Source organism: Phyllobates terribilis, unplaced genomic scaffold (genome assembly GCF_046119375.1).
Source record: "Phyllobates terribilis strain yellow unplaced genomic scaffold, ASM4611937v1 Scaffold_11__3_contigs__length_659146591, whole genome shotgun sequence".
NCBI lineage: Eukaryota > Metazoa > Chordata > Amphibia > Anura > Dendrobatidae > Phyllobates > Phyllobates terribilis.
This window is the reverse complement of record NW_027362771.1, coordinates 267,441,686-267,468,199: the sequence shown is the minus strand read 5'-3', so window position 1 is coordinate 267,468,199 and position 26,514 is coordinate 267,441,686. Positions and strand designations below refer to the sequence as shown.

The following is a 26,514-nucleotide window of genomic DNA, read 5'->3' as shown; positions in this document are numbered from 1 at the left end:
CCCCCAGAGCTGTTGCTTAGATGTGAACTGCCTCCCGCCATCATAGACACTCCTTTTGATGATGCTCCAGAGGTTCTCAATGGGGTTGAGGTCAGGGGAGCATGGGGGTCACACCATAAGTTTGTCCCCTTTTATGCCCATATCAGCCAGAGATGCAGATGTGTTATGTGCAGCATGAGACGGTGCATTATCATGCATGAAAATGATCTTGCTGTGGAATACACGGTTCTTCTTCTTGATCCATGGCAGGAAGTGCTGTTTGAGAAACTCCACATACATTATGGAGTTCTTCTTTACCCCTTCAGGGATCCTAAAGGGGCCGACAATCTCTCTCCCCATGATTCCAGCCCAAAACATTACTCCACTTCCTCCTTGTTGGCGCTGTAGCCGTGTTTGCGTGGGGTGTCCATCAACCAGCCATCCTCCACTCCATCCATCTGGACCATCGAGCGTTGCACGGCACTCATCCGTGAACAAATCAGTTTTGAAGTCAGTCTGCATGTATTGTTTGGCCCATTGGAGCCGTTTCTGCTTGTGTGCAGTGGATAGAGGAGGTCGACAGGATGGCTTACGCACAGCTGCAAACCACTGAAGGAGCCTGCATCTTGTTGTTTGGGGGACGTTGGAGGCACCAGCAGCTTCAAAAACTTGTCTGCTGCTATGACAAGGCTTTTTTGCCGCTGCTCTTTTAACCTGACGTAATTGCCTGTAGGAAAGAGTCCTCAATTTGCCCTTATCAGCACGCACACGTGTGTACTGTGAATCAGCTACATACTTCTTGATTGCCAAGACACTTCATCCTGATCATCGCACAATGTTGATTGTAGTCATGCCTTGACCTAAACACTCCACAATTTGTTGCTTCTCAGCAGCCGACACATCCTTTTTCTTACCCATTTTGGCAGAAAATGTAGGCTGCTTAATAATGTGGGACAGCCTTCTTAAGTGGTCTTGTCTTTCATTGGGCACACCTGCCAAACTAATTAGCACAGGTGTCTGCAATTGCTTACAGTGATATAAAGAGCCCTGACACACATCACCATCAATGAGTTTAACTGACAAACAAACAAATTCTTCCCTTATCACTCCTAAACACTTTTTGCATAATAATTTGGAACACAGTGTACATGTGCTTTTCCACAAAACACCAGTGGTTCACGTAGTGAATCTTACAGTTCTAACTTGCCAACTGTGGTCTGTATGGAGTTGTTCAATAAAGGGCCCAAAATTAAGATAACATAGATGGGAGAGGTCTCTATGAATAGGAATTCCTAAGTATTTGATACCCTGTGAGGGCCAGGCAAAGGGAAAGTTGGACTGGATGGAATCCTGTATGGATTTGGGGAGGGAGACATCGAGGGCCTCAGACTTCGCTGCATTGATTTTAAAATTTGACCATGCAACAAAGAGATCTATTTCAGCCATAACAGCAGGGATGGATATATGTGATTGAGTGATATATACTAGGACATCATCAGCAAATGCAGAGCACTTGTACTCGGTGCCTCCCACCTCAATCCACCTAATATTGGGGTTATGGCGAATTGATGAGAGCAGGTGCTCCGTCACTAGGATGTATAAGAGAGGGGACAGAGGACATCCCTGCCTTGTCCCATTGGTGATTATGAAAGGTTATGAAAATGTTCTGACGCACCCCCTGGGCCTTGGGACACCCGGAGCCGGACCCTTTTTGGTGGATGCTGTTGGTTGTAGTCTCCGTGGCGGCGACCCGGTTCCGTGGCTCAGGGCGGTCAAACCAGTGGCGGAACTATTTATGTGGTTTTGATGTTTAAATGTCCGACTACGCCACCCGTGGATTGTGGTCAGAGTGAACCACCGCTGCAGGGCAGACCGCTGAGGCTGGTGTTGTGGGTGCAGCAGAGCGTAGCATAACTCCCCACGGGAGGAGTATAGCCTCAGGGCAGTGTATGCGGAGGATGGGGGTGATGGTGCAGGGCAGCAGCAGTAACGACACGGAGTCAGTGATGCAGTCCAGGGCCTTTACTCACAGTTCTTATTATCCAGACCACTTCTGCAGGTAACGGCTGCCCACGTCATACTGTGCTCACCAGGTGAGGGGCTCAGACAACTCCCAGATAACTTTGGAGCACTTCACAGGACCCCCTTTGTGTGTCCTTTGTCTGGCCTTTCTTACCAACCCTTCTGTCCGGCTGCCTCGGGCCTCCTCTTGGTAAACTTGGCGCCAGTTTCTCTGACCCTATGTGATGCCTTCCTAGCGGGTGTAACGAGGGGCTGCGCCACATAAAATGTCACAGCCTCCGGTTTCTAGCTGAGGGTCGTTTCCCGCCTCCACTAGTTTCGGGGACCGGTCTCCCCCTTTGGCCTGACCCCTCCACGCAGATGGATTCGGGCGTGCGGTGGCGACTCGCTCGTCCGCACCCCTGGGATCCCTTCGTTCCTCTTTCCTGGAGCCTTCTCCGCTCCTCTTCCTTCCTTCTCCCTCTTCGAGGCCTGGGCCTCTGTTACTAGGCCCGCCTCCGGAGCAGAGCTCATGCAGAGCCCCTGCTCCCTGTCACTTCTGCTTAGACTTCTCTGCACTGAACTAAGATGGTGCCCACCTTTTATTCTCCCTTCTCAATGCACCCAGGAACTGCTTCCTCCCTGCTCCTGCACTACAGGGTTCCCCTTCCTCAGTGTTCCCTCCCCCCACTCCAGCCAGGGAAAAGGACTGTCGTGCCCATCTCAGGGGCATATTGGTCGCCCTGCCCCACGGCAATGTGGTGTAATGCATGCAGGTGTCGGGTCCTGATCCACACTCCATCCTTACCTGAGAGTGAGATATCACACCTCTGGGTGAGGTGCAATACCTCTGTAGCAACCGAGCCCTCAGGGTGCTACAGTTCCATTTATCTTCAGCCTAGGTGACATATTGCGATACAGGGCCGTGATTTTGGCTATAAAAGGGTCCCCTAGACCCCTACCCTAAGCTTTTTAAGAGAATAACATATGGCGTGCCAGGAGACTCTATGAAATGCTTTCTCAGCATCCAATGAGAGTATCTAATTACAAATTTTTAACTGCATCTAGCCCAGGAAATACTTTCTGCCTAGTAGCAGTGTCTGCTAGTCAGCGGATTATCCCGGCTGTTAAGCAAGCTACACCACCTGTAGTTTGGACACTTCATTTTTTCAAAGGAAATGCTTCGGGACCACGGGATACTCAGTGAAGAGCATCAGGAGGCACCCCAAGGCATAGGGGCTGGGACTGGCGGTAGGACGCCTTCCGGTGGACAGCTGAGCTCGATCCTTATAAAAGCTTTGTAACTGCAGCAGCTTTAGTGGACGCTACTGGAGCTGGAATTACGCGGCTGCTGGCATGAGACTTGCCCTCCAATAGATCCTTGTAAAAGGATTTAAAGTGTATTCATTCAAATTAGAGAGACAATTTAAATTAAAAAGCTTAGAGCTGCCTCCACCACAGGGGGGCTCGCTCGACCCACCAGCGGACAGGCACCAGTATTGGGAGAGGGGGGCTGGCCGTCAGGGTCCACCGTGGCTCTGGCACAAACCCGGCGACACGGAGGTGGCACGGGCAGGAACGGACTGGCCGTGTCGGCTTCTCACTTTTTGGATTTTAGAAGGGCATGACATGCCTATATCTGTGTCTCCCCCTCCTTTTACTCCTCCACCTCTTTTCTTTTCGCATGACTATATGTACTTGTCACTTTTCCATGTGTTAGTTATGTCTTCTGAGGAGTTTGTCAGCTTTTGGACACCTTTGAAGGTGTTTTCTATGTGTTTCTATGTGTTTTTGTTTGCCTGCCATTGGTCTTAACGGTGTTCGAACGTGTTCGACGAACAGTTTGACGAACAGTTCAGCGAACACACGGGTGTTCGACGAACCGACCCAAACTCGAACACTACGGGGGTGGCTCAACACTACTCATGATCATGAATAATTTACTCGTTGTGTAGGAGGCCGACCACTGCTGCTATCTACCTTCTGAACTTTGTGTTGAAGCCTGATTGACCCAGGACTCGCAATCCTCTATGTCTGGAGGACGTGTTGCATCCCAGTGTCCAACTGTGTCCCGCCTTCCACAATATTAACCCAGTGTGAAGGCGTCAGTCAGATGGACCATCCCTGGCCACATTCACTAGTCCACATGTTTGTGGTTAGGCTGTCCTTCAAATAGGGGCTGCTGGGGACCGTTTATGGACACCCGGCCGCCCCCAGGAAGCTGGGGACCAAGCATGGACACCCAGCTGCCCCCTGGCAGCTGGGGACCAAGCGTGGACACCCTGCCGCTGGGCGGCTGGGGACTGCGTATGGATACCAGGCCGCCGACACAGCCATGACGTGGTGGCCAGATTCCGCCTCCATATGCCTAAAAGGCCCAATTTCAAGTGCAAGCAAGCAGTATGTTATTGCAGCCTGGGGGTGGGTGGGTGGCAGGCTGCATACTTGCGCTTGCATTTGCAAGGAATGGGGGAGGTACAATTGAACACTGCCCTAGGACAAGGACTTGCATGCGGATAGTTGCAAGTCTGCATTTTCTGATGTGGCAAGGATGACTTCTGATGGGCAGACTTTTAGGCAGTGACCTGGGTGTCAGAGATGCTTCCAGTGGTCTTCCCCATGCTGTTCTCAAGTCTTTTCAGCACTATATGCTTGTGTCACACAGCACATGGCCAGATATGGTTGTAAAATGTTAAAATGACATTTCCCGGTGAATGCATTTGTCACGGTTGAAAGCAATACAAAAGTACAAAAACGCATTAAAAAATGCTACTTGTGAACATAGCCCAAGGTGTGGAGGAGTATTTTTGTTTTTGGTTATTTATTTTACCTTATACACAAGTCTTTACCCTGGAAAGGAAGTTCCTTAACATATTTCACAGGAAAACCGTTTCAGTTTAGTTTTTGAACGTTTTATTGTGAGCCCGTAAAAGTGGCTTAATACCTCTGACCACATTGTTGACAGCAGTGACCTGGGGGGCAGAAATGCTTCCTGGGGCGATCCCCATGCTGTCCCCATGTCATTTGAACACTGTCACTATAGTTTTGGGCACTTTTTAGGCTTTCTACAGACTGCCGGGGGTGCCTCCGCAAAAATGCTCGGGTTTCCCATAGACTAACATTGGGCTCGTTGCTCAGGTCGAGCACCCAAGTATCACGGTGAGCTCGGCCCGAGCTTCGAGCACCCGATCATTTTAGTGCTCGCTCAACACTAGGTCTCACAGATCGCATAGTATCTGACTGTGATATGCAATTTGTTTCCAGGTTCTAGAGGATACTCTGTAAGAACCTTAAAAAGCTCCTTGGACTTCTACTTTGATTATCTCACTACTTTGGAAGTGATAAACTATCAGTAGATGGAGCAAAATTTACGAATTTTCTCAAACTTCCATCAAAATAATTGTCTGGATTTGCTTCCTTAGGTTGAATTCAACCAAAGCAAATTAGTTTCAAAGTCTTCTAGGAAATCTCCATATGTAACACTGTATGATCAAGCACTTCATGTTCCTCTGCCTATTACACCATCAAGTTTACTTTTAGCAGTGAACAGTGTCTTTCATGGTATATATAAGGTCATGCAAAACATATGAACTGAGGTGCAATCCAATTTGACTACAACTGCAGTTACAACTACAGCTAATGCAAAGAGTGCTGATAGACACCGTTGACCTGTTCTTCACAGCACTCCTGGACATAAGGTTTAGCTTTCAATCAAAAACATCCATTCAAAAAAATATGCAAAAAGTTGGCCCCTTAGTTCTTCGACTCATTTCTTATTATTCAGCAAATTAATTTGGTCACTTTCCACCTAAAACAGCCTCCTACACTAAAAATTCCTAATGCCTTTAATGTCTTTCTACTTTGTTCTCTGGCCCTCAACAAACACCTACAATCAAAACAGTTGCTGCTTCAGCCTCTGACCCATACACGGTGTGTAAGATAAACTAAATTCTGAATTGTAAGCAGGTTTGTAGGAATCCCTTCTACTTAATAGACTAGAAGGGAAATAGTTCTGAGGAAAGATGCTGGGTACGCAAAAAGGAGATTAGTGCTCAATTCTTGCTCAATAGAAGAGAATGTTTAGAATAAAATCTATTATTAACCTAGTTGAACACAACCCAGGGAATTTCAGCTGATTTTCATGGAATTACAGGAAACAACAGAATGGTGTGCCATTCTAAGAGATAATTTTTTTTCCTGCTTTATGTACACTATATATTTATTGATAGATATATATATATATATATATATATATATATATATACATACATGGTGGGCCATTTATATGCATGCACCTAAATTAAATGGGAATGGTAGGTGATATCAACTTCTTGTTTGTGGCACATTAGTATATGGGAGGGGGAAAACTTTTCCAGGTGGGTGGTGACCATGGCGGCCATTTTGAAGTTGGCCATTTTGGATCCAACTTTATTTTTTTCAATAGGAAGAGGGTCATGTGACACATCAAACTTATTGAGAATTTCATAAGAAAAACAATGGTGTGCTTGGTTTTAAAGTAACTTTATTCTTTCATGAGTTTTTTACAAGTTTATGACCACTTATAAAATGTGTTCAAAGTGCTGCCCATTGTGTTGGGTTGTCAATGCAACCCTCTTCTCCCTCTCTTGATACACTGATAGCAACACCGCAGAAGAAATGTTAGCACAGGTTTTCAGTATCCGCTGTTTCAGATGCTGCACACCTCGTTTCTTCACAGCATAGACAATTGCCTTCAGAAGATATGCTTTACCAAAATGCTCTTGGTCTCAGCTGTCTTTCCCAGAAGAAATTTGGCTTACTCATGTACATTTTGGAAACTGAAGTGTAGCTTTTTTCTTGTCAGCAGTGGGGCCTTCATGGATCTCCTGCCATTTAATTTCATTCAAATGTCAATGTATAGTTTGCGATGACACTGATGCACCCTGAGCCTGTAGCTTGAATTTCTTTGGAACTTGATTGGGGCTGCTTATCCATCATCCAGTCTATCCTGCGTTGCAACCTTCCATCAATTTTTCTCTACTGTCCACATCCAGGGAGATTAGCTACAGTGCCATGGGTTATAAACTTGTAAACTGTCAGGGATTTCAACCCACACAGAGGGACGACACCAGAGAGATCACGCAATATCTCACCGTGCGAGCACGCGAACCAGACTACTTGCTACGTGGATATCGGCAAGGGACCAGTGAGCGCACGGCATCACACCTCGGGGATTCCAAAGCCTGGAATCCATGTTTAACGCCCTCCGTATGGTCACTGTCAGCTTCGTGATAGCCCAATTATTATTATTCTCTGCCACCATCGGCCGAGTTTGAAATATAATACAGGCCTGGCCGGACGCCTGCACTTTGGTAGTGTATATGGCTTCGGGGAAGGGAACTATTACAGATCAAAAGAAACAGAACTATTAAATTTTATATTTAATCGAAAAGGGAGGTAGTGTTTAAGAAAAATACAGTCATGGCCAAAAGTTTTGAGAATGACACCAAAATGATATTTTCACATGATCTGCTGGCCTCTGGTTTTTATTAGTGTTGGTCTGATGTTTATATCACATACAGAAATATAATTGTAATCATATTATGAGTACCAATAGGTTATATTGACAGTTAGAATGAGTTAATGCAGCAAGTCAATATTTGCAGTGTTGCCCCTTCTTCTTCAAGACCTCTGTAATTCTCCCTGGCATGCTCTCAATCAACTTTTGGACCAAATCCTGACTGATAGCAGTCCATTCTTGCATAATCAATGCTTGCATTTTGCCAGAATTTGTTGGTTTTTGTTTGTCCACCCGTCTCTTGATGATTGACCACAAGTTCTCAATGGGATTAAGATCTGGGGAGTTTCCAGGCCATGGACCGAAAATCTCTATGTTTTGTTCCATGAGCCATTTAGTTATCACCTTTGCTTTATGGCAAGGTGCTCCATCATGCTGGAAAAGGCATTGTTGGGCACCAAACTGCTCTTGGACGGTTGGGAGAAGTTGCTCTTGGAGGACATTCTGGTACCATTCTTTATTCATGGCTGTGTTTTTAGGCAAGACTGTGAGTGAGCCGATTCCCTTGGCTGAGAAGCAACCCCACACATGAATGGTTTCAGGATGCTTTACAGTTGGCATGAGACAAGACTGGTCGTAGCGCTCACCTCTTCTTCTCCGAATAAGCTGTTTTCCAGATGTCCCAAACAATCGAAAAGGGGATTCATCAGAGAAAATGACTTTGCCCCAGTCCTCAGCAATCCACTCCCTGTACCTTTTGCAGAATATCAGTCGGTCCCTGATGTTTTTTCTGGAGAGAAGTGGCTTCTTTGCTGCCCTCCTTGAAACCAGCCCTTGCTCAAAGAGTCTCCGCCTCACAGTGCGTGCAGAAGCACTCACACCAGCCTGCTGCCATTCCTGAGAAAGCTCGGCACTGCTGGTAGTCCGATCCCGCAGCTGAAACAGTTTTAAGATACGGTCCTGGCGCTTGCTGGTCTTTCTTGGGCGCCCTGGAGCCTTTTTGACAACAATGGAAGCTCTCTCCTTGAAGTTCTTGATGATGCGATAGATTGTTGACAGAGGTGCAATCTTTGTAGCTGCGATACTCTTCCCTGTTAGGCCATTTTTGTGCAGTGCAATGATGGCTGCATGTGTTTCTTTAGAGATAACCATGGTTAACTGAAGAGAAACAATGATACCAAGAACCAGCCTCCTTTTAAAGTGTCCAGTGATGTCATTCTTACTTAATCATGACTGATTGATCGCCAGCCCTGTCCTCATCAACACCCACACCTGTGTTAATGGATCAATCACTAAAACGATGTTAGCTGCTCCTTTTAAGGCAGGACTGCAATGATGTTGAAATGTGTTTTGGGGGTTAAAGTTCATTTTCTGGGCAAATATTGACTTTGCAAGTACAGTAATTGCTGTTAAGCTGATCACTCTTTGACATTCAGGAGTATATGCAAATTGCCATTACAAAAAATGAATCAGTAAACTTTGGAAAAATTACTATTTGTCTCATTTTCAATACTTTTGGCCATGACTGTATATACAAGGATGTTACAAAGGAGACATTAAAATACATAAGCAGTTACACAAATACAACAGGATAAAAAAGGAGAAACTTACACTATAAAGTTCGATGCGACGACTCAGTATAGGTGGACGGGAGATCCTCCGTTTACTGTTATTGAACAGGGTCCTCCGCCATGATAGACATATTCTCCCGGGCAAAGAACACGGCTTCATCCTCAACAAACTATTTTATGCTGAAGGGAGACACCCCCCCCCTAGTGATGACATCACATGGGCTGGGCTCCACCCTTCAGATTTGTATTTAAAACCTGGTTTTTGGGATAACTCACCACGCGTTGAACTAAGAAGCCCAAAAGTGATATCATGTTATCCCGTATGATTTTATCTTCAGTTAGAGACCACACATTGCATAGCTGCAGTCTGCTATTCTGGTGGTTTCGCGCCACAGCTCCCTCCTTGGTTTTGCTTACAGCCCTGGAAAACTACATACACATTCCTGGGCTGATTTAATCACTAAACATATGGGTACCGTTACTGTCGGACCTATGGAACTCACAATATTTCATATTTCATATTGGAGTCGACCTGGCTATGGCTGGTGGCCAGGAATTGTTTGTGAGTGCCTTTGAACTTAATGAAGCATTTCCTCTTTCCTCCAAACTCTGGCCTGGGAGAAGGTGTCAATCTATCTCAGGTCTGTGTTAAGAGGAAATACATTAGCATTTTAGCTTGTAACACTTCATGTTTGTGTAAGGCCTTTTGGCTGTGGATGATAATTTGCAGGAAGACACTGTATAATTGTAATCTCTGCACTAACACTAAAGGAGAAGGCATGGGAGAAGGGGCTAATATTCTGTTAATATGTTCCTGACATTAATATGTTCCTGACGAGTGATGAGTGAGCACTAAAATGCTCGGGTACTCGTTGCTCGGGTCGAGCAAATTGGAATACTCGGGTGCTCGACCCGAGCAACGAGCCCAATGTAAGTCTATGGGAAACTCGAGCATTTTTTAGGCGGCTACCCCCGGCAGTCTGCAGGGGGCCTAAAAATTGCCCAAATCAATGGGAACAGAGCTCCAATGACATGGGAACAGCACGGGGAAGACACCTGGAAGCATTTTAGACTCCCAGATCACTGCTGTCAGCAACGTGGTCAGAGTATTATGCCACTTTTACGGACTCACAATAAAACATACAAAAACGAAACCAAAATGGATTTTCCTGGGAAATATGTTAAGGAACATCCTCTCCAGGAAAATGACTTGTATATAAGGCAAAATAAATAATCAAAAACAAAAATACTCCTCCACAACTTGGGCTATGTTCACACGTAGCGTTTTTGAAGTGTTTTTGCACTTTTGAATTGATTTCAACCAAGACAAATGCATTCACCAGGAAATATCATTTTAACATTTTACAACCTTATCTGGCCATGTGGTGTGTGACACATCATCAGACACATGCATACAGTGCTGAAAAGACATGGGAACAGCATGGGGAAGACCTCTGGAAGCATCTCTGACTCCCAGGTCACTGCTTAAAAGTGTGTCCATCATAAGTGATCCTTGGCGCATGCGAAGATGCCTCCTGCCATGCACCTGTCATTGCAGACTTGCAACAATCAACGTCCACGTCCTTGTCCCACTGCAGCGTTCAGGTGTCCATACCCCTTTCCTTGGAATGCAAGCACAAGTATGCAGGCAGCCACCCACCCACCCACAGGCTGCAATACTATACTGCCAAATTTCTGGGCAGCTCTTTGCACTTGAAATATAGCCTTTTAAGCTCGTGAAGGCGGAAGCTTTTCACAACCTCATGCCGGCGGCGGCCGGGTGTCCTTACTCAGTCCCCAGCCGCCACTATATTTCCCGGTATCGCCTCCGCCTTCCACAAGCATGGGTCCCACAACATTACCCGTGCCCTCCCCAGTGCACTTACTGGGAAGGACCGCCTAACCATAAATATGTGGACAGGCGAAGGTGGCCAGGGACGGGACGGAGCCAGTCCACAACTTTTTTTTGCTAAGAGTTGTATTTAACTCGGTGAAAGGACTGGCATAGAGGGAAACCGTATGTACCCTGCGTGTCATTTCTCCCAGGAAGTTCTGTGATTGAGCTTGTTGCAGAAGCAATGGCAGCCCATCCAAAATCAACTCGCACTTGTTGGTGGTGCTTTGACACACACACACATCTTTCTTTGCGCATTTAATTTCTTGAATACAGAGTTGGACAATGGCCTGATCTGTAATGCGTTTTGAGAAATAACATGCATAAGCATGGCCGATCCACATTAAAAAAGCAGCCATAGAGTGTCCAGGAACCTTCGCCCACACTTTTCTTAGCCAGGGCTGCTTTTCGGCAGGGTTGGACTGGCCCACCAGAGAACCGGAGACTCCTCCGGCGGGCCCTGGCTTCTTCTTCAAGAGAGTTCATAGTGTTGAGGTGAGGCCATGATGATGATAGAGGCCACCATCTGCTTAGTTTTCTGTTACTTGGAATGCAAGTGCAAGTATGCAGCCAGCCACCCACCCACAGGCCGCAACACTAAACTGCCAGATTTCAGGGCAGCTCTTTGCACTTGAAATATGGCCTTTTAAGCTCATGAAGGCAAGAGCTTTTAACAACCTCATGCCGGCGGCCGGTTGTCCATACTCGGTCCCCAGCCGCCACTATATTTTCCTTTATCGCCTCCGCCTTCCACAAGCACGGGTCCCACAACATTACCCGTGCCCTCCCCAGTGCACTTACTGGGAAGGACCGCCTAACCACAAACTCATGGACAGGTGAATGTGGCCAGGGATGGTACTGAGCCCGTCCACAACTTTTTTTTGCTAAGAGTTGTATTTAGCTCGGTGAAAGGACTGGCATAGAGGGAAACCGTATGTACCCTGCGTGTCATTTCTCCCAGAAAGTCCTCTAAAGCTGCTTGCACTTGAAATGTGGCCTGAACATTACTGCTGGTACTTTTCTGTGGGAATTTGCTTGCCTACTACCAGCCTGGAATATTTCCAGCAAACTATGGTACGACGCCATGGAATTAGCACTGCCCCCATTACCAGTAGTGAAGCCATCCCCAATTTACTTCTCAGGAATTTTATTTGGTAGACTGAGTGGCTGCCCAAATACATTTTCTCACAAAGGAGCTGAAGATAGAATGGCAGTAGGTGCAAGTTTCTCCAGCCTGTTAGATATTAGATGGTGAACGGCAGCACCGTGGATCAGTGGTTAGCACTAAAGCCTTGCAGCGCTGGGATCCTGGGTTCAAATCACAGCAAGGATAATATCTGCAAGAACTTTGTATGTTCTCCCCATGTTTGCGTGTGTTTCCTCCTCAGTAAAATAGCAGCCAGAGTGTCCGGGAACCTTCCCACACACTTTTCTTAGCCTGGACTGCTTCTCGGCAGGGTTGGACGGTACCACTAGAGAATCCTCTGATGTGCCTTGGCTTCTACCTCAGGAGAGTTCATGATAGCGCTAACTTTGCAGCTGCTGTGGGGCTCTTGAGCGGGTGAGAAAGGTTAGCCCTCAGAATCAAATCCTCTGGTGGGCACAATGTTTTTTAATCTGAAACAGCTTCTCAGTGGGAGTTGTATTTCACCACAGCCATACTCTTTAGCTCGGTGAAAGGACTGGCATAGAGGGAAACCGTATCTACCCCGGCTGTCATTTCTCCGTCACCAGGTTCCGCCCATTGTCACACACGACCATGCCTGGTTGTATGTTCAGCGGTGAGAGCCACAGATCAGGCTGCTGTGTCAATTAAGCATAAGCATGTTATCTTCAGCACAACCTGTTGCTGCTTGGCCAAGGCAGTGCTGCAGTGCTGTCAGCTTGTGACTGATGTGATCATTTTGGAGATGGAAGAGGAGGTGCATGAGCTGAACAATGCAATTACACTGAGGTTAAATTGGTGACGCTGTTTTTTATACTAAAAAAAGATCCTATTGTTTTGGTTTTTTTACGTTATTTTTTAAGACAAATGTCATTTTAACATTTTACAATTTTATCTGGCAATGTGGTGTGTGACGCATCATCAGACACATCCTTTTTCATTTATGATGGAGGGACTCTGAAAGTCATAAAGCCTATTTTTACAAGGACATCAGACGGCCCTTACTATTCTTAAAAGGCCAGCAGTAGACCCTAGCTATTGTTAGAGAGCCATCAGCCAGCTATGCTTTGTTGTTTCCTTTATTGACAAGTGGGCTTCCTATACTGTTATTGCGTGTCCAGTGACTGCAAGGGCTGCCAAAAATTTGGACATAACCCAATACTCAGTAAAAAAAAATGTTCCCATTTTAAAGGAGAGGGTCTGCTATAGTGGTAATGCCCATGCTGTGACTGCAAGGGCTGTCAAAATTTGGGAAAAAACCCACTAAAAATTTAAAGACACACAGAGCAGGGCCACAGTAACAAGTATGACATGTTCCCATTATAAAGGAGAGGATTTGCTATATAGTTATAGTGTATGCAGTGAGACCAACGGCTGACCAATTTTAGGAAAAACCCCACTAAGAATTTAAAGACACATGGAGCAGAGCCACAGTAACAAGGTACGACATGTTCCCATTAGAAAGGAGAGGGTCTGCTATACAGCTATAGGGTATGCATTGAGTCCAATGGCTGACCAATTTTAGGAAAAACTCCACTAAGAATTTAAAGACACACAGATCAGGGCCACAGTAACCACAAATTCCCATTAGAAAGGAGAGAGTCTCCCATAGTATTGGCCTATGCAGTGAATGCAAGGGCTGTCAAAAATTTGGAGGCACTTCAATGCCTCTTGGAAGAGACGTGGAGGAGGGCCTCATTAAAAAATGTTCCCATTAGAAAGGAGCGTGCCTTCTATACTTGTGATGCCCATGTACTAAGTGTATGGGCCGACACACATTTACCCCTGGGGGGTTTACATGAACATACTGTACAAAAAAAAAAAAAATTCTCGGGCATTATAAACACCCTTTAAAAAAATTATGTGGGTGTAGCATCACGGACCACGGTCACCCTGGTGATATGGAGGTGGAGGATGAGGAGGAGGACAAGAGCAGATAGACAAAATCAGGAAGTGTATACTCATGTGTGGGTGTGAAAAGGTGCATGGGAATACACTTCCCAAGAAAAGACACTGGATTTGAGTTTATGTTACGCTGCTATCATTCGGTGGTGTTGAGAAGTCTGGCCCAATCCAGCCCTTGTTCATTTTTATAAGAGTCAGCCTGTCAGCATTTTCAGTTGACAGGCGAATGCGCTTATCAGTTATAATTCCACCAGCGGCACTAATATAAAACGCTGGCGGCAGGGCAGGCCAGGACCTCCAAGGCATAGAGAGCCAGTTCATTCCACATATCCAGCTTGGATACCCAATAATTATAAGGCACAGAGGAATCACGGAGGACTTTGGTACGGTCGGAAAGGTACTCCCTCAGCATCTTCCCAAACTTTGCACTCCTTGTGAGAGTACCCCACGCCTCAGGGCCTGTGCGATGGGAGGGTCTAAGAAAACTCTCCCAGAACTTTGACAGTGTTCCCCTGCCTCTGCTGGATTGAAGTTGTGTCTCTCTCGTCTGTACTCCTTGGTTGTTCAACGAAGTGTGCCCTCTGCCGGCAGCGTTTTCAGATGTGAATTTTTTTAATAGTTCCGCAACAAGGGCTTTCTGGTACTGCCCCATTTTTGTAGACCTGTCCGCCTCAGGAATAAGAGATATAAAGTTCTCCTTGTAGCGTGGGTCTAGAAGTGTCACCAACCAGTAATTACTGTCACCCAAAATTTTGAGATCATGGGAAAGGCAGCGTAACATAAACTCAGCCATGAATGCCAGACTACTAACAGGCAAGACTTCCATGTCCTCACCAAGAGGATGACTGACCATGCTCTCCTCCTCCTCCTCCTCCTCTCTGCCCTCGGCCATCCACGTTGAACAGACGGCATGACAGCTGTGCTGGTAGTACCGTGTATAGTGCATGAAAATAGCTCCTGTCCTTCCTTCTCCTCCTCCTCCTCTTCCTCATTGTCACCCAATCCACGTTGGGATGAGAAGAGGCTTGGCTGTGTGTAATCACCCTTTATGGTTCCTTGCTCCATCTCATCGTGCTCTGCCTGCAATGCATCCTCTTTGATTGTGAGCAGAGAGCGTTTCAGAAGACAGAGAAGCGGGATGGTGACGCTAATTATGGCGTCATCACCGCTCACCATCTTAGTGGAGTCCTCAAAAGTTTTGGAGGATGGTACATATGTCTGACAACCATGTCAACTCCTGAGTTCTTATGTGTGGAGTCTGAACTGAATACCGATGGCCTTTTTGATGCTGGTACTCAACAACTACCCTCTTCTGCTCACAAATCCTTCCCAACATCTGCAGTGTAGAGCCGGAAGCTGCAAACACTGCTGAAACACGGCAAGGGCAGCGGAAGCTGTAGCTGACTTTCTAAAATGGGCACACAGGCGGCGTACTTTAACAAGCAGATCTGGCAGCTCCGGGTAGGATTTGAGAAACCGCTGAACCACGAGGTTAAGCACATGGGCCAGGCATGCTACGTGTGTGCGCTCGCTTCACCTCAGAGTCGCCACCTGGTTCTGGCCATTGTCACACATGACCATGCCTGGCTGTAGGTTCAGCAGTGTGAGCCACAGATCTGCCTGCTCTTTGAGAACTGTCCACAACTCTTCAGCATTGTGTGGTTTTTCACCTAAGCATATTAGCTTCAGCAACGCCTGTTGCCGCATGGCCAAGGCAGTGCTGCAGTGCTTCCAGCTTGTGACTGATGTGGTCATTTCAGAGATGGAGGCTGAATAGGAGGAGGAGGCTGAGGAGGATGAGGCGCAGGAGCTGTAGACCGTGGGGGCAACCCTGATTGACCTAGGGCCCGCAATCCTTGGCGTCGGGAGGACGTGTTCCGTCCCAAGGTCCGACTGGGTCCCGGCTTCCACTTTGTTAACCCAGTGTGGCATCAGCGATATGTACCATCCCTGCTCCCAAGCACTTGTCCACGTGTCCGTGGTTAGGTGGACTTTACCGGTATCTGCATTGTTGAGAGCACGGCTAATGTTTTGGGACACGTAATTGTGTAATGCGGGGACAGCACACGGGGCGAAATAGTGGCGGCTGGGGGCTGAGTACCAAGGGACGGCCGCCACCATCAGGTTGCGGAATGCTTCCATCTCCACGAGCCTAAAAGGCAACATTTCGAGCGCAAGCAGTCTTGAAATGTGAGAGTTTAGTAGTGTGTCCTGTGGGGTGTTGGCTACATATTTGCGCTTGCGTTCCAAGGACTGGGGTATGGACAACTGAATGCTGCACTGGGTCAAGGACATGGACGTGCTTTCTGATGCTGCTACTTGAGAGTGTGCAACGACAGGTGCAGGGCAGGAGGCGTCTTCGCATGCACCATGGACAGGGGATTGGCTTGCATGCACAACAGCGGAAGAAGCAATGGTGCCACCCGCAGACACTGTTCCTCGACCCTGGGGTTCGGCCCACAAAGTCGGGTGCTTTGCTGCCATGTGCCTGATCATGCTGGTGGTGGTCAGGCTGGTCGTTTTGCCACCCCTGCTGATGCTGGCCTGGCAGGTGGTGCAAATGGCCTTTTTGGGGTTATTGGCAGAGTCTTTAAAAAATATCCAGACTCGGGAAGACCTAACAGTTGTACTGACAACTTCCTTCGTGCTGGTGTTACGGGTAACGGTTGCCTGCCTGCTGTCTGCGACAACCACACTGCTTCTTCCTGCCTGTTGGGGTGCTCTGCCTCCCTCCACCTGTGTGCTGCTGTCCTCGCTCTGCATGTCGTCCTGCCAGGTTGGGTCCGTTACTATATCATCCACCACCTCATCTTCCACTTCCGCACCCTGGTCCTCCTCCTGAATTTCTGGCAATTGTGTCTCATCATTGTCCACCTCTTGTGACACTTTCCCACCGTCGCCTTCATGTGACCGTGGCTGCTCAAATATTTGGGCATCGCTACACGCGATCTCCTCTTGCCCCGCTTCAAGTGGACTAGGCGAGAGGCCCGAATCTATAAATGGAAAAGTGAACAGCTATTCAGAGTGTCCAAGTGTGGAATCAGTTGTCTCTGGGTACTCGGCATGGTGGGAGGAAGGAGGATCAGGGTGAGGAATATGCGGTCCAGACTCACGGCTACTGAGACTTGACCGTGTGGAAGACAGGGTGTTGGTGGTGGTGGTGGCTAAGTGAGTGGAAGCATTATGCGCTATCCAACCAACAACCTTTTGACACTGCTCTGGGTTCAATAGTGGTGTGCTGTGGTCCCCTAGAAATTGGGACAGAAGGTCAGGCGAGAAGATGTGGGTGTTTCACGTGGCACAATTTCGGCTTGCCCACAGCCTTGTCCTCGGCCTCTGCATGCACCATTACCATCACGTCCAGTTCCCCGTCCTTTGCCATGTGCCTTGTCCATTTTAAATTGAGGACAGTATCTTCCACGCTCACTACAAATGACTGAGTTTGGAGCAAACTTATGTGATCCGTGTGATAGAGAAATCAGAGTTTTAAATACCTGGCCTGTAGGTAAGTAGTTTGAACAGCAAACTGAAGTGAATTGCTTCAATAACACACTAAAGGAAATTTTTAATGAAGGCCAGAAATGGCAGTATTTTCTGACAACGTATATGTGATCCATTTCACGGAGAAAACAGAGTTTTAAATACCTGGCCTGTAGGAAAGTAGTTTGAACAGCAAACTGCGTTGAATTGCTTCAATAACACACTAAAGGAAATTTTTAATGAAGGCCAGAAATGGCAGTATTTTCTGACAACGTATATGTGATCCATTTGACGGAGAAAACACAGTTTTAAATAGCTGGATTTCTAGCGTTCTAATATGGAAAGGACCTGGCTGTATTCTGCATTGCCAACAAGCAAATGGCGCAGAAAAAATGGTGTTCTCTGGACGGCTTTTTAAGCAAATAATGAGGATTAAGATCCAAAGAAAAGTATTCCTGGCCCCTGAGACCTGGGCCTTTGTATAGAAATATCTAGCAGCAACAGAAGGCAGAATTGAAATGGAGCCTCTTGTGCTATATGCACTGCAGTCTGCTATATACACTGCCTGCCTATACACCCTGCCTGCCTGATATCTCTGCAGATAGATTAGTCTTCAGAAGGACTGGTTGTTAAGATGGATATGTGTAATGTACAGTTTTTCTCCCTACACTACCTAATACACAATCAAATCTCTCCCTGACACAGCAGCAGCTCTCCCTACACTGTCTGATCCGGAGTGCTGTGACGAGCATGGCGGCACCAGGTCTGATATAGATCTGATGACGCTGTGCGGCTAGCAAATCACTGTAATGCCCACAACCAACATGGCTACAGCATTACTGTGCATGGCAGGCAATCCCTGCATGTCCATTGGCTCTCTAAGAGTGCCAAACATGCAGGGAGGGGACCCGAGTTCCCGCCCGAGCAACCCGGAAATACTCGGCGAGCGCCAAGCATCTCGAGCAGTGAGATGCTCGGGCGAGCACCGAGCAGTAGCGAGCAAGCTCGCTCATCACTATTCCTGACATAAACTTCTTGATTATGTTGCGCACCGTGGACAAAGGAACATCAAGATCTCTGGAGATGGACTTGCAAACTTGTGATTGTTGATATTTTTCAACAATTTTGATTCATTCTCAAGTCCTCACAGTTTTCTTGTCCTCTTTCTATTCTCCATACTTAGTGTGGCATATACAATGCAAAGATTGAGTCAACTTCTCCCCTTTTTATCTTATTTCACTTGTGATTTTTCATATTGCCCACACCTGTTACTTGACACAGGTGAGTTTGAAAGTGCATGACATGCTTGAAACAAAGTTGCTTACATTTTTGAAAAATTGCCAACAATTTTGTCTGGTCCGTTTTGGGGGTTTGTGTGAAATTATGTCCAATTTGCCTATTTTTCTGTTTTTTTGTTTTGTTCCAATACACACAAATGAAATTAACACGTGTATAACAAAATATGTGTAATTGCTATGGTTTTCTGGGATACATACTTCATTTTCTGGAACAATTGTAAGGGTGCCAACACTTTCAGCCATGGCTGTCCTCCATGTAGTATAATGCGCCCCACATTTTCTTCTATGCAGTACAATATGGGGCGCATTATACTACATGGGGAGTTATGTGGCGCCTATTATACCACATGGAAGTCTATGTTAGGCCCACTATACTATATGGAAGGCTATGTGGGGGCATTTTAATATTAGGAGGGCTATGTGGGGGTCATTACATTATTTGGAGTGTTAAGTATAGCAGAAAGGTGCCAATCAGTATTGGGGGAGTGATTGGACCAGAAGGCGTGAGACACCTTGTCTTGTGATAAGATACTGATAATATTGAAATAGCAAAACACAACCTAGTTTCACATTGCTGAAATTAAGTTCTCAGCCCCTATTGTACGTCACGGTGCTACCAGATAACATAGCAAAAACCTGGTAACAGATTCCCTTTAACAAGAAAATTATTTTCAAAAACTTTAGTGGTTACAATGTGTTAAAAAAAGACGCACCAGATTTTAGATTACAGCTGAATTCTTAATCTTTTCTTTCAATTTCATTCTCCCTGAAATACAGTTTGGAATCCAATTTCTTTCAATATTTGTGTGTGGGTCTGACTGATTCAGCATCTGTATAATCTCATCTTTGCATACTGAGTTTTATTTCTCCTCTCTGGTACTTTAAGCACTCACCCTTCTTCTTGATGATTCTGAAATGGGTTCTCTGTACACACTTTTGCAGTCTTTCCCAAAGACCCTGGGTCCCCCCCCTCACTTTCTAAACCTTGTCAGCCTATGTGCAACCTCATTTTTCCATATTGACATTGCTAACACTGAGAGAAGGGAGGACAAGAGCTGTAAGGACTGTTGAGTGAACTGCAGCTAGAAGCAGTGTGCTGTAAGATCTACTCTGTCAGGAACAACATTACTGACAAAAATGTAGGAGTTGCATACACTCTACCTCAAAGAAGAAGGAAATTATTTATACACATATTAAAATGTTTAATTCTGTAATTAGTCTCCTTAGTTCTCCTTATTTCCCTTTCTTGCATGTTCTTTATGTTTTCTCACCTTGGATCCTTGTATCCCTCTGCATACTTTCCCTATATTGGTTAGCTGTACAGAGCGGCCTCCCCTCAGGTTCCTCAGGAGGTACGAGAAATCTCTCGATGTCCTTTTTGGGAACCAGGTCCAAGGTGGTGTATTTTAACCCCTTTACAGCCTGTGGCGTATTAGTATGCACCAGGCTGTAACCCCCTGTTCAACGCGGGCTCCGGCGCTGAGCCAACACTCTGCCGGGCACATGTCAGCTGATCCACCCATGGCTGGAATCGCAATCCACGCGCGGCTGTTAACATGTTATATGCCACTGTCAATCTCTGACAGCGGCATTTAACATCGCCGCGCCGGAAGCGCGTCACTTACCCCGCCCATCGGTGACCGCGTCACGTGATCGCGGGTCACCGATGCGTGGGCATGACAACCCTGGGTCTGTAGCAGACTTCAGTGGTTGTCATGAGCTAATCTCTATGAGCGCCACCTATGTAGCAGAGGCGATCAGACAAGTGCTGCTTCTAGTCTCCTATGGAGACTATAGAAGCAAGCAAAAAGTGAAAAAAAAATGTTTTTGAAAATATAAAAAAAAATGAAAAAAATACAAATTTAAATCACCCCCCTTTTGCCCCATTCAAAATAAAAAAAAAAAAAAACTTCACATATTTGGTATCGTCAAGTTCATAATCGCCCGATCTATCAATATAAAAAAAGAATTAATCTGATCGGTAAACGGCGTAACGAGAAAATAACGAGAAAAAAATTCGAAACGCCAGAATTACGTTTTTTGGTCGCCGCAACATTGCAATAAAATGCAATAACGGGCGACAAAAACATCGAATCTACCCCAACATGATATCAATAAAAACGTCAGCTCGGCGCGCAAAAAATAAGCCCTCACCCGGCCCCAGATCCTGGAAAATGGAGACGCCACGGATCTTGGAAAATGGCGCCATTTTTTTTTTTTTTTTTTAGCAAACTTTGGATTTTTTTTCACTACTTAAGTAAAAAAGAACCTATACATGTTTGGTGTCTACGAACTCGTAATGACCTGGAGAACAATAATTGCAGGTCAGTTTTAGCATTCAGTGAATGTGGCAAAAAAAAAACATCTGTGGTATTGCACTATTTTTGCAATTTCACCGCACTTGGAATTTTTTTCCTGTACACGATATGGTAAAACCAGTGATGTCGTTCAAAAGCACAACTCGTCCCGCAAAAAATAAGCCATCAAACAGCCATGTTGCCAAAAAAATATAAACGCTATGGCTCTGGAAACAAGGGGAGCAAAAAATGAAAATACAAAAACGGAAAATCCCAGGGTTGAGAAGGGGTTAAGTTGTGCAGCTAGGGATTGTCTAGTCTGTACAGAGACCAGTAAGGTATGGATAAGGCTTCTCTGTGTTGTAGGCTTTATTGTTCCATTACCCTGTATGAGTGAGTTATATGCATAACAGTTAAATCAAATGTCGTGTCCCTGTTTTTGCCAAACCCGCATCTTTCCTGGCATATGATGACTGATGATGTGTCTTCAACAGCTGCTGATGTAGGCATTTAACCTGTGAAATGCCGCTGTCAGTCTGACAGCGACATTTAACAGACCCTTGCACGTCATTCCCTGTATCCATCGGCACGTCCTTGACATCATCACACATTGCCAATGGGTTGCCATGACAGCTGAGGATCTGCTGAAAACCTCCGTACCTATCATTTCGATACTCCTGTGAAAGCTAGCGTTTAGCTGATATTCATAGGAGATCGTGATTTTAGCTATACATAGCAGTGCTGATATTCTGCTATGCATAGAACAAGAGATCAGATGATTGCAGCTTCAAATCCCTAAGGGGACTATTATATACAGTATAAAGTAAAAAATAAAAAAATAAAAATATGAAAAAATAAAATACAAAAGTTCAAATCACCCCCATTTCCTCCATTAAAAATAAAACAGTTACAAAATAGTAAAAAAATACACATATGTGGTAACGTTGCATTAGTAAAAGTCCAATCTATCAAACTATAAAATAAATTAATATGCTAAGGAAATGCCATAACGAGATAAAAAATAAAAATGCCAGAATTGTTTTTTTGTCCACTTTAACAGTGCAATAAAACGCAATAAGATGCGATCAAAACAGCATATCTACCACAAAATGGTATTAGTGAAAATGTAAAAAAAAATAAGCCTTTACGAAAACCCATATTCCAAACATTTAAAACTTTACGGGTCTCGGAAACAAAAAGCAAATTTATTTTTTTTTACAAATTTCTGAATTTTTTTTCACCACTTAAAAAAACTATGGTATATGTTTGGTATCTGCATAATCACACTGAAAATCATATTGCTAGGTTAGTTGTAACATATAGTAAATATAGTGGTGGCCATTAGTATTGGCACCCCTGCAATTCTGTCAGATAATACTCAGTTTCTTCCTGAAAATGATTGCAATCACAAATTCTTTGGTATTATTATCTTCATTTAATTTGTCTTCAATGAAAAAACACAAAAAGAATTGTCCTAAAGCCAAATTGGATACAATTCCACACCAAACATAAAAAAAGGGGTGGACAAAAGTATTGGCACTGTTTGAAAAATCATGTAATGCTTCTCTAATTCGTGTAATTAACAGCACCTGTAACTTACCTGTGGCACCTAACAGGTGTTGGAAATAACTAAATCACACTTGCAGCCAGTTAACATGGATTAAAGTTGACTCAACCTCTGTCCTGTGTCCTTGGGTGTACAACATTGAGCATGGAGAAAAGAAAGAAGACCAAATAACTGTCTGAGGACTTGAGAAACCAAATTGTGAGGAAGCATGAGCAATCTCAAGGCTACAAGTCCATCTCCAAAGACCTGAATGTTCCTGTGTCTTCCGTGCGCAGTGTCATCAAGAAGTTTAAAGCCCATGGCACTGTGGTTTTAAGAAAAATTGACGAGAGATTTCAACGCAAGATTGTGCGGATGGTGGATAAAGAACCTCGACTAACATCTAAACAAGTTCAAGCTGCCCTGCAGTCCGAGGGTACAACAGTGTCAACCCATACTATCCGTCGGCGTCTGAATGAAAAGGGACTGTATGGTAGGATACTCAGGAAGACCCCACTTCTTACCCCAAGACATAAAAAAGCCAGGCTGGAGTTTGCCAAAACTTACCTGAGAAAGCCTAAAACGTTTTGGAAGAATGTTCTCTGGTCTGATGAGACAAAAGTAGAGCTTTTTGGGAAAAAGCATCAACATAGAGTATACAGGAAAAAAAAAGAGGCATTCAAAGAAAAGAACACGGTCCCTACAGTCAAACATGGCGGAGGTTCCCTGATGTTTTGGGGTTGCTTTGCTGCCTCTGGCACTGGACTGCTTGACCGTGTGCGAGGCATTATGAAGTCTGAAGACTACCAACAAATTTTGCAGCATAATGTAGGGCCCAGTGTGAGAAAGCTGGGTCTCCCTCAGAGGTCATGGGTCTTCCAGCAGGACAATGACCCAAAACACACTTCCAAAAGCACTATAAAATGGTTTGAGAGAAAGCACTGGAGACTTCTAAGGTGGCCAGCAATGAGTCCAGACCTGAATCCCATAGAACACCTGTGGAGAGATCTCAAAATGGCAGTTTGGAGAAGGCACCCTTCAAATATCAGGGACCTGGAGCAGTTTGCCAAAGAAGAATGATCTACAATTCCAGCAGAGCATTGTAAGAAACTCATTGATGGTTACCGGAAGCGGTTGTTCGCACACTTATTTTGGTTAAAGGTTGTGCAACCAAGTATTAGGCTGAGGGTGCCAATACTTTTGTCTGGCCCATTTTTGTAGTTTTGTGTTAAATGATCAATGATTTGATTTTTGCTTCATTCTCTTTTGTGTTTTTTCCTTGCAAGAAAATTAAATGAAGATAATAATACCAAAGAATTTGTGATTGCAATCATTTTCAGAAAGAAACTGAGTATTATCTGACAGAATTGCAGGGGTGCCAATAATTTTGGCCACCACTGTATATATATATTTATATATATATATATAGATATATATATATATATATATATATATACATATATATTCATATATATACACAGTACAGACCAAAAGTTTGGACACACCTTCTCATTTAAAGATTCTTCTGTATTTTCATGACTTTGAAAATTGTACATTCACACTGAAGGCATCAGAACTATGAATTAACACGTGGAATTATATACTTAAGACATATTTTCAGCTATTTCACACTTTTTTGGTATTTTCTAGGTTCTTCAAAGTGGCCACCTTTTGCTTTGATGACTGCTTTGCACACTCTTGGCATTCTCTTGATGAGCTTCAAGAGGTAGTCACCGGAAATGGTCTTCCAACAATCTTGAAGGAGTTCCCAGAGATGCTTAGCAGCACTTCTTGGCCCTTTTGCCTTCACTCTGCGGTCCAGCTCACCTCAAACCATCTCGATTGGGTTCAGGTCTGGTGACTGTGGAGGCCAGGTCATCTGGCGTCGCACCCCATCACTTTCCCTCTTGGTCAAATAGCCCTTACACAGCCTGGAGGTGTGTTTGGGGTCATTGTCCTGTTGAAAAATAAATGATGGTCCAACTAAACGCAAACCAGATGGAATAGCATTCCGCTGCAAGATGCTGTGGTAGCCATGCTGGTTCAGTATGCCTTCAATTTTGAATAAATCCCCAACAGTGTCACCAGCAAAGCACCCCCACACCATCACACCTCCTCCTCCATGCTTCACGGTGGGAACTAGGCATGTAGAGTCCATCTGTTCACCTTTTCTGCGTCACACAAAGACACAGTGTTTGGAACCAAAGATCTCAAATTTGGACTCATCAGACCAAAGCACAGATTTCCACTGGTCTAATGTCCATTCCTTGTGTTCTTTAGCCCAAACAAGTCTCTTCTGCTTGTTGCCTCTCCTTAGCAGTGGTTTCCTAGCAGCTACAGTATTTTACCATGAAGGCCTGCTGCACAAAATCTCCTCTTAACAGTTGTTGAAGAGATGTGCCTGCTGCTAGAACTCTGTGTGGCATTGACCTGGTCTCTAATCTGAGCTGCTGTTAACCTGCGATTTCTGAGGCTGGTGACTCGGATAAACTTATCCTCAGAAGCAGAGGTGACACTTGGTCTTCCTTTCCTAGGGCGGTCCTCATTTCAGCCAGTTTCTTTGTAGCGCTTGATGGTTTTTGCAACTGCACTTGGGGACACTTTCAAAGTTTTCCCAATTATTCGCACTGACTGACCTTCATTTCTTAAAGAAATGATGGCCACTCGTTTTTCTTTACTTAGCTGCTTTTTTCTCGCCATAATACAAATTCTAACAGTCTATTCAGTAGGACTATCAGCTGTGTATCAACCAGACTTCTGCACAACACAACTGATGGTCCCAACCCCGTTTATAAGTTAAGAAATCCCACCTATTAAACCTGACAGGGCACACCTATGAAGTGAAAACCATTTCCGGTGACTACCTCTTGAAGCTCATCAAGAGAATGCCAAGAGTGTGCAAAGCAGTCATCAAAGCAAAAGGTGGCTACTTTGAATAACCTAGAATATAAGACATATTTTCAGTTGTTTCACACTTTTTTGTTAAGTATATAATTCCACATGTGTTAATTCATAGTTTTGATGCCTTCAGTGTGAATGTACAATTTTCATAGTCATGAAAATACAGAAAAATCTTTAAAGGAGAAGGTGTGTCCAAACTTTTGGTCTGTACTGTATATATATATGTGTATATGTATGTATATGTAATTTTGTTTATTCTTTCAATTGTTTTTTAGATACTGGAGTCATTACAGCTATAAAAGACTTTGATTTTGAAGATCGCACTCCAAATTTCTATGAATTCCAAGTCTCATCCACAAGTGGACTATTAGGTGCCTCTGACAGCACTACCTTTACTGTGTTTATTGTTAATGTTAATGAGCCTCCTTTGTGCCCTGTTGAATTCCAAGCAAAGACAGGTTAGTGTTTAAGCATTTCTATGTCTAAATAGGCTGTTTATTGGAAGAATAAATGTCATATTCTATACTGTAAATTCTAACAAAAATAAGTTGAAGACTTCTATGAACATATAAAAACAGGAGGCCACAGCCTGATTGCTTATATACAGGCCATAGACTCCTAATATTGTAAATTATCTCTAGGTTCACAGAATTTCAGGGTAATATTCTTAATTTGCGGTAGGTACAGTCAGTTTTTCTTTATACACATCTAAATCCTCATCTGAAAAGAAATTAAAAGCTTTATGTCTACCACAAAATTTGGAGCATGAATCACTTATTATATAACGCAATAGTCTTCAGTAGCTAAGATTTACTGACACTGTACATTACAGTACCATGTACAATATATACTTAGCATGTTAGAGAATTGCAAAGCATCAGAAAAATCTTCCTAGAACACAGTGATTTTCTAAAATAGTTTGCGATCGTTTCACTGTATGAAGAAGGTAAGATTTGCTTGCTGTGTTATTTTTTTTTATC

The 26,514-nt window shown here is 44.7% G+C and overlaps 1 protein-coding gene across 1 annotated transcript in view; it reads left to right on the top strand.

Moving 5' to 3' along the window:
• LOC141165092 (cadherin-related family member 4-like) overlaps nucleotides 1-26,514 on the top strand; it is a 184,882-nt gene that overhangs the window by 21,013 nt on the left and 137,355 nt on the right. The window contains exon 3 of the mRNA XM_073650730.1: nucleotides 25,810-25,992. Coding sequence (XP_073506831.1) covers nucleotides 25,810-25,992 — 183 coding nt within the window. The remainder of the gene's footprint in view (nucleotides 1-25,809; nucleotides 25,993-26,514) is intronic.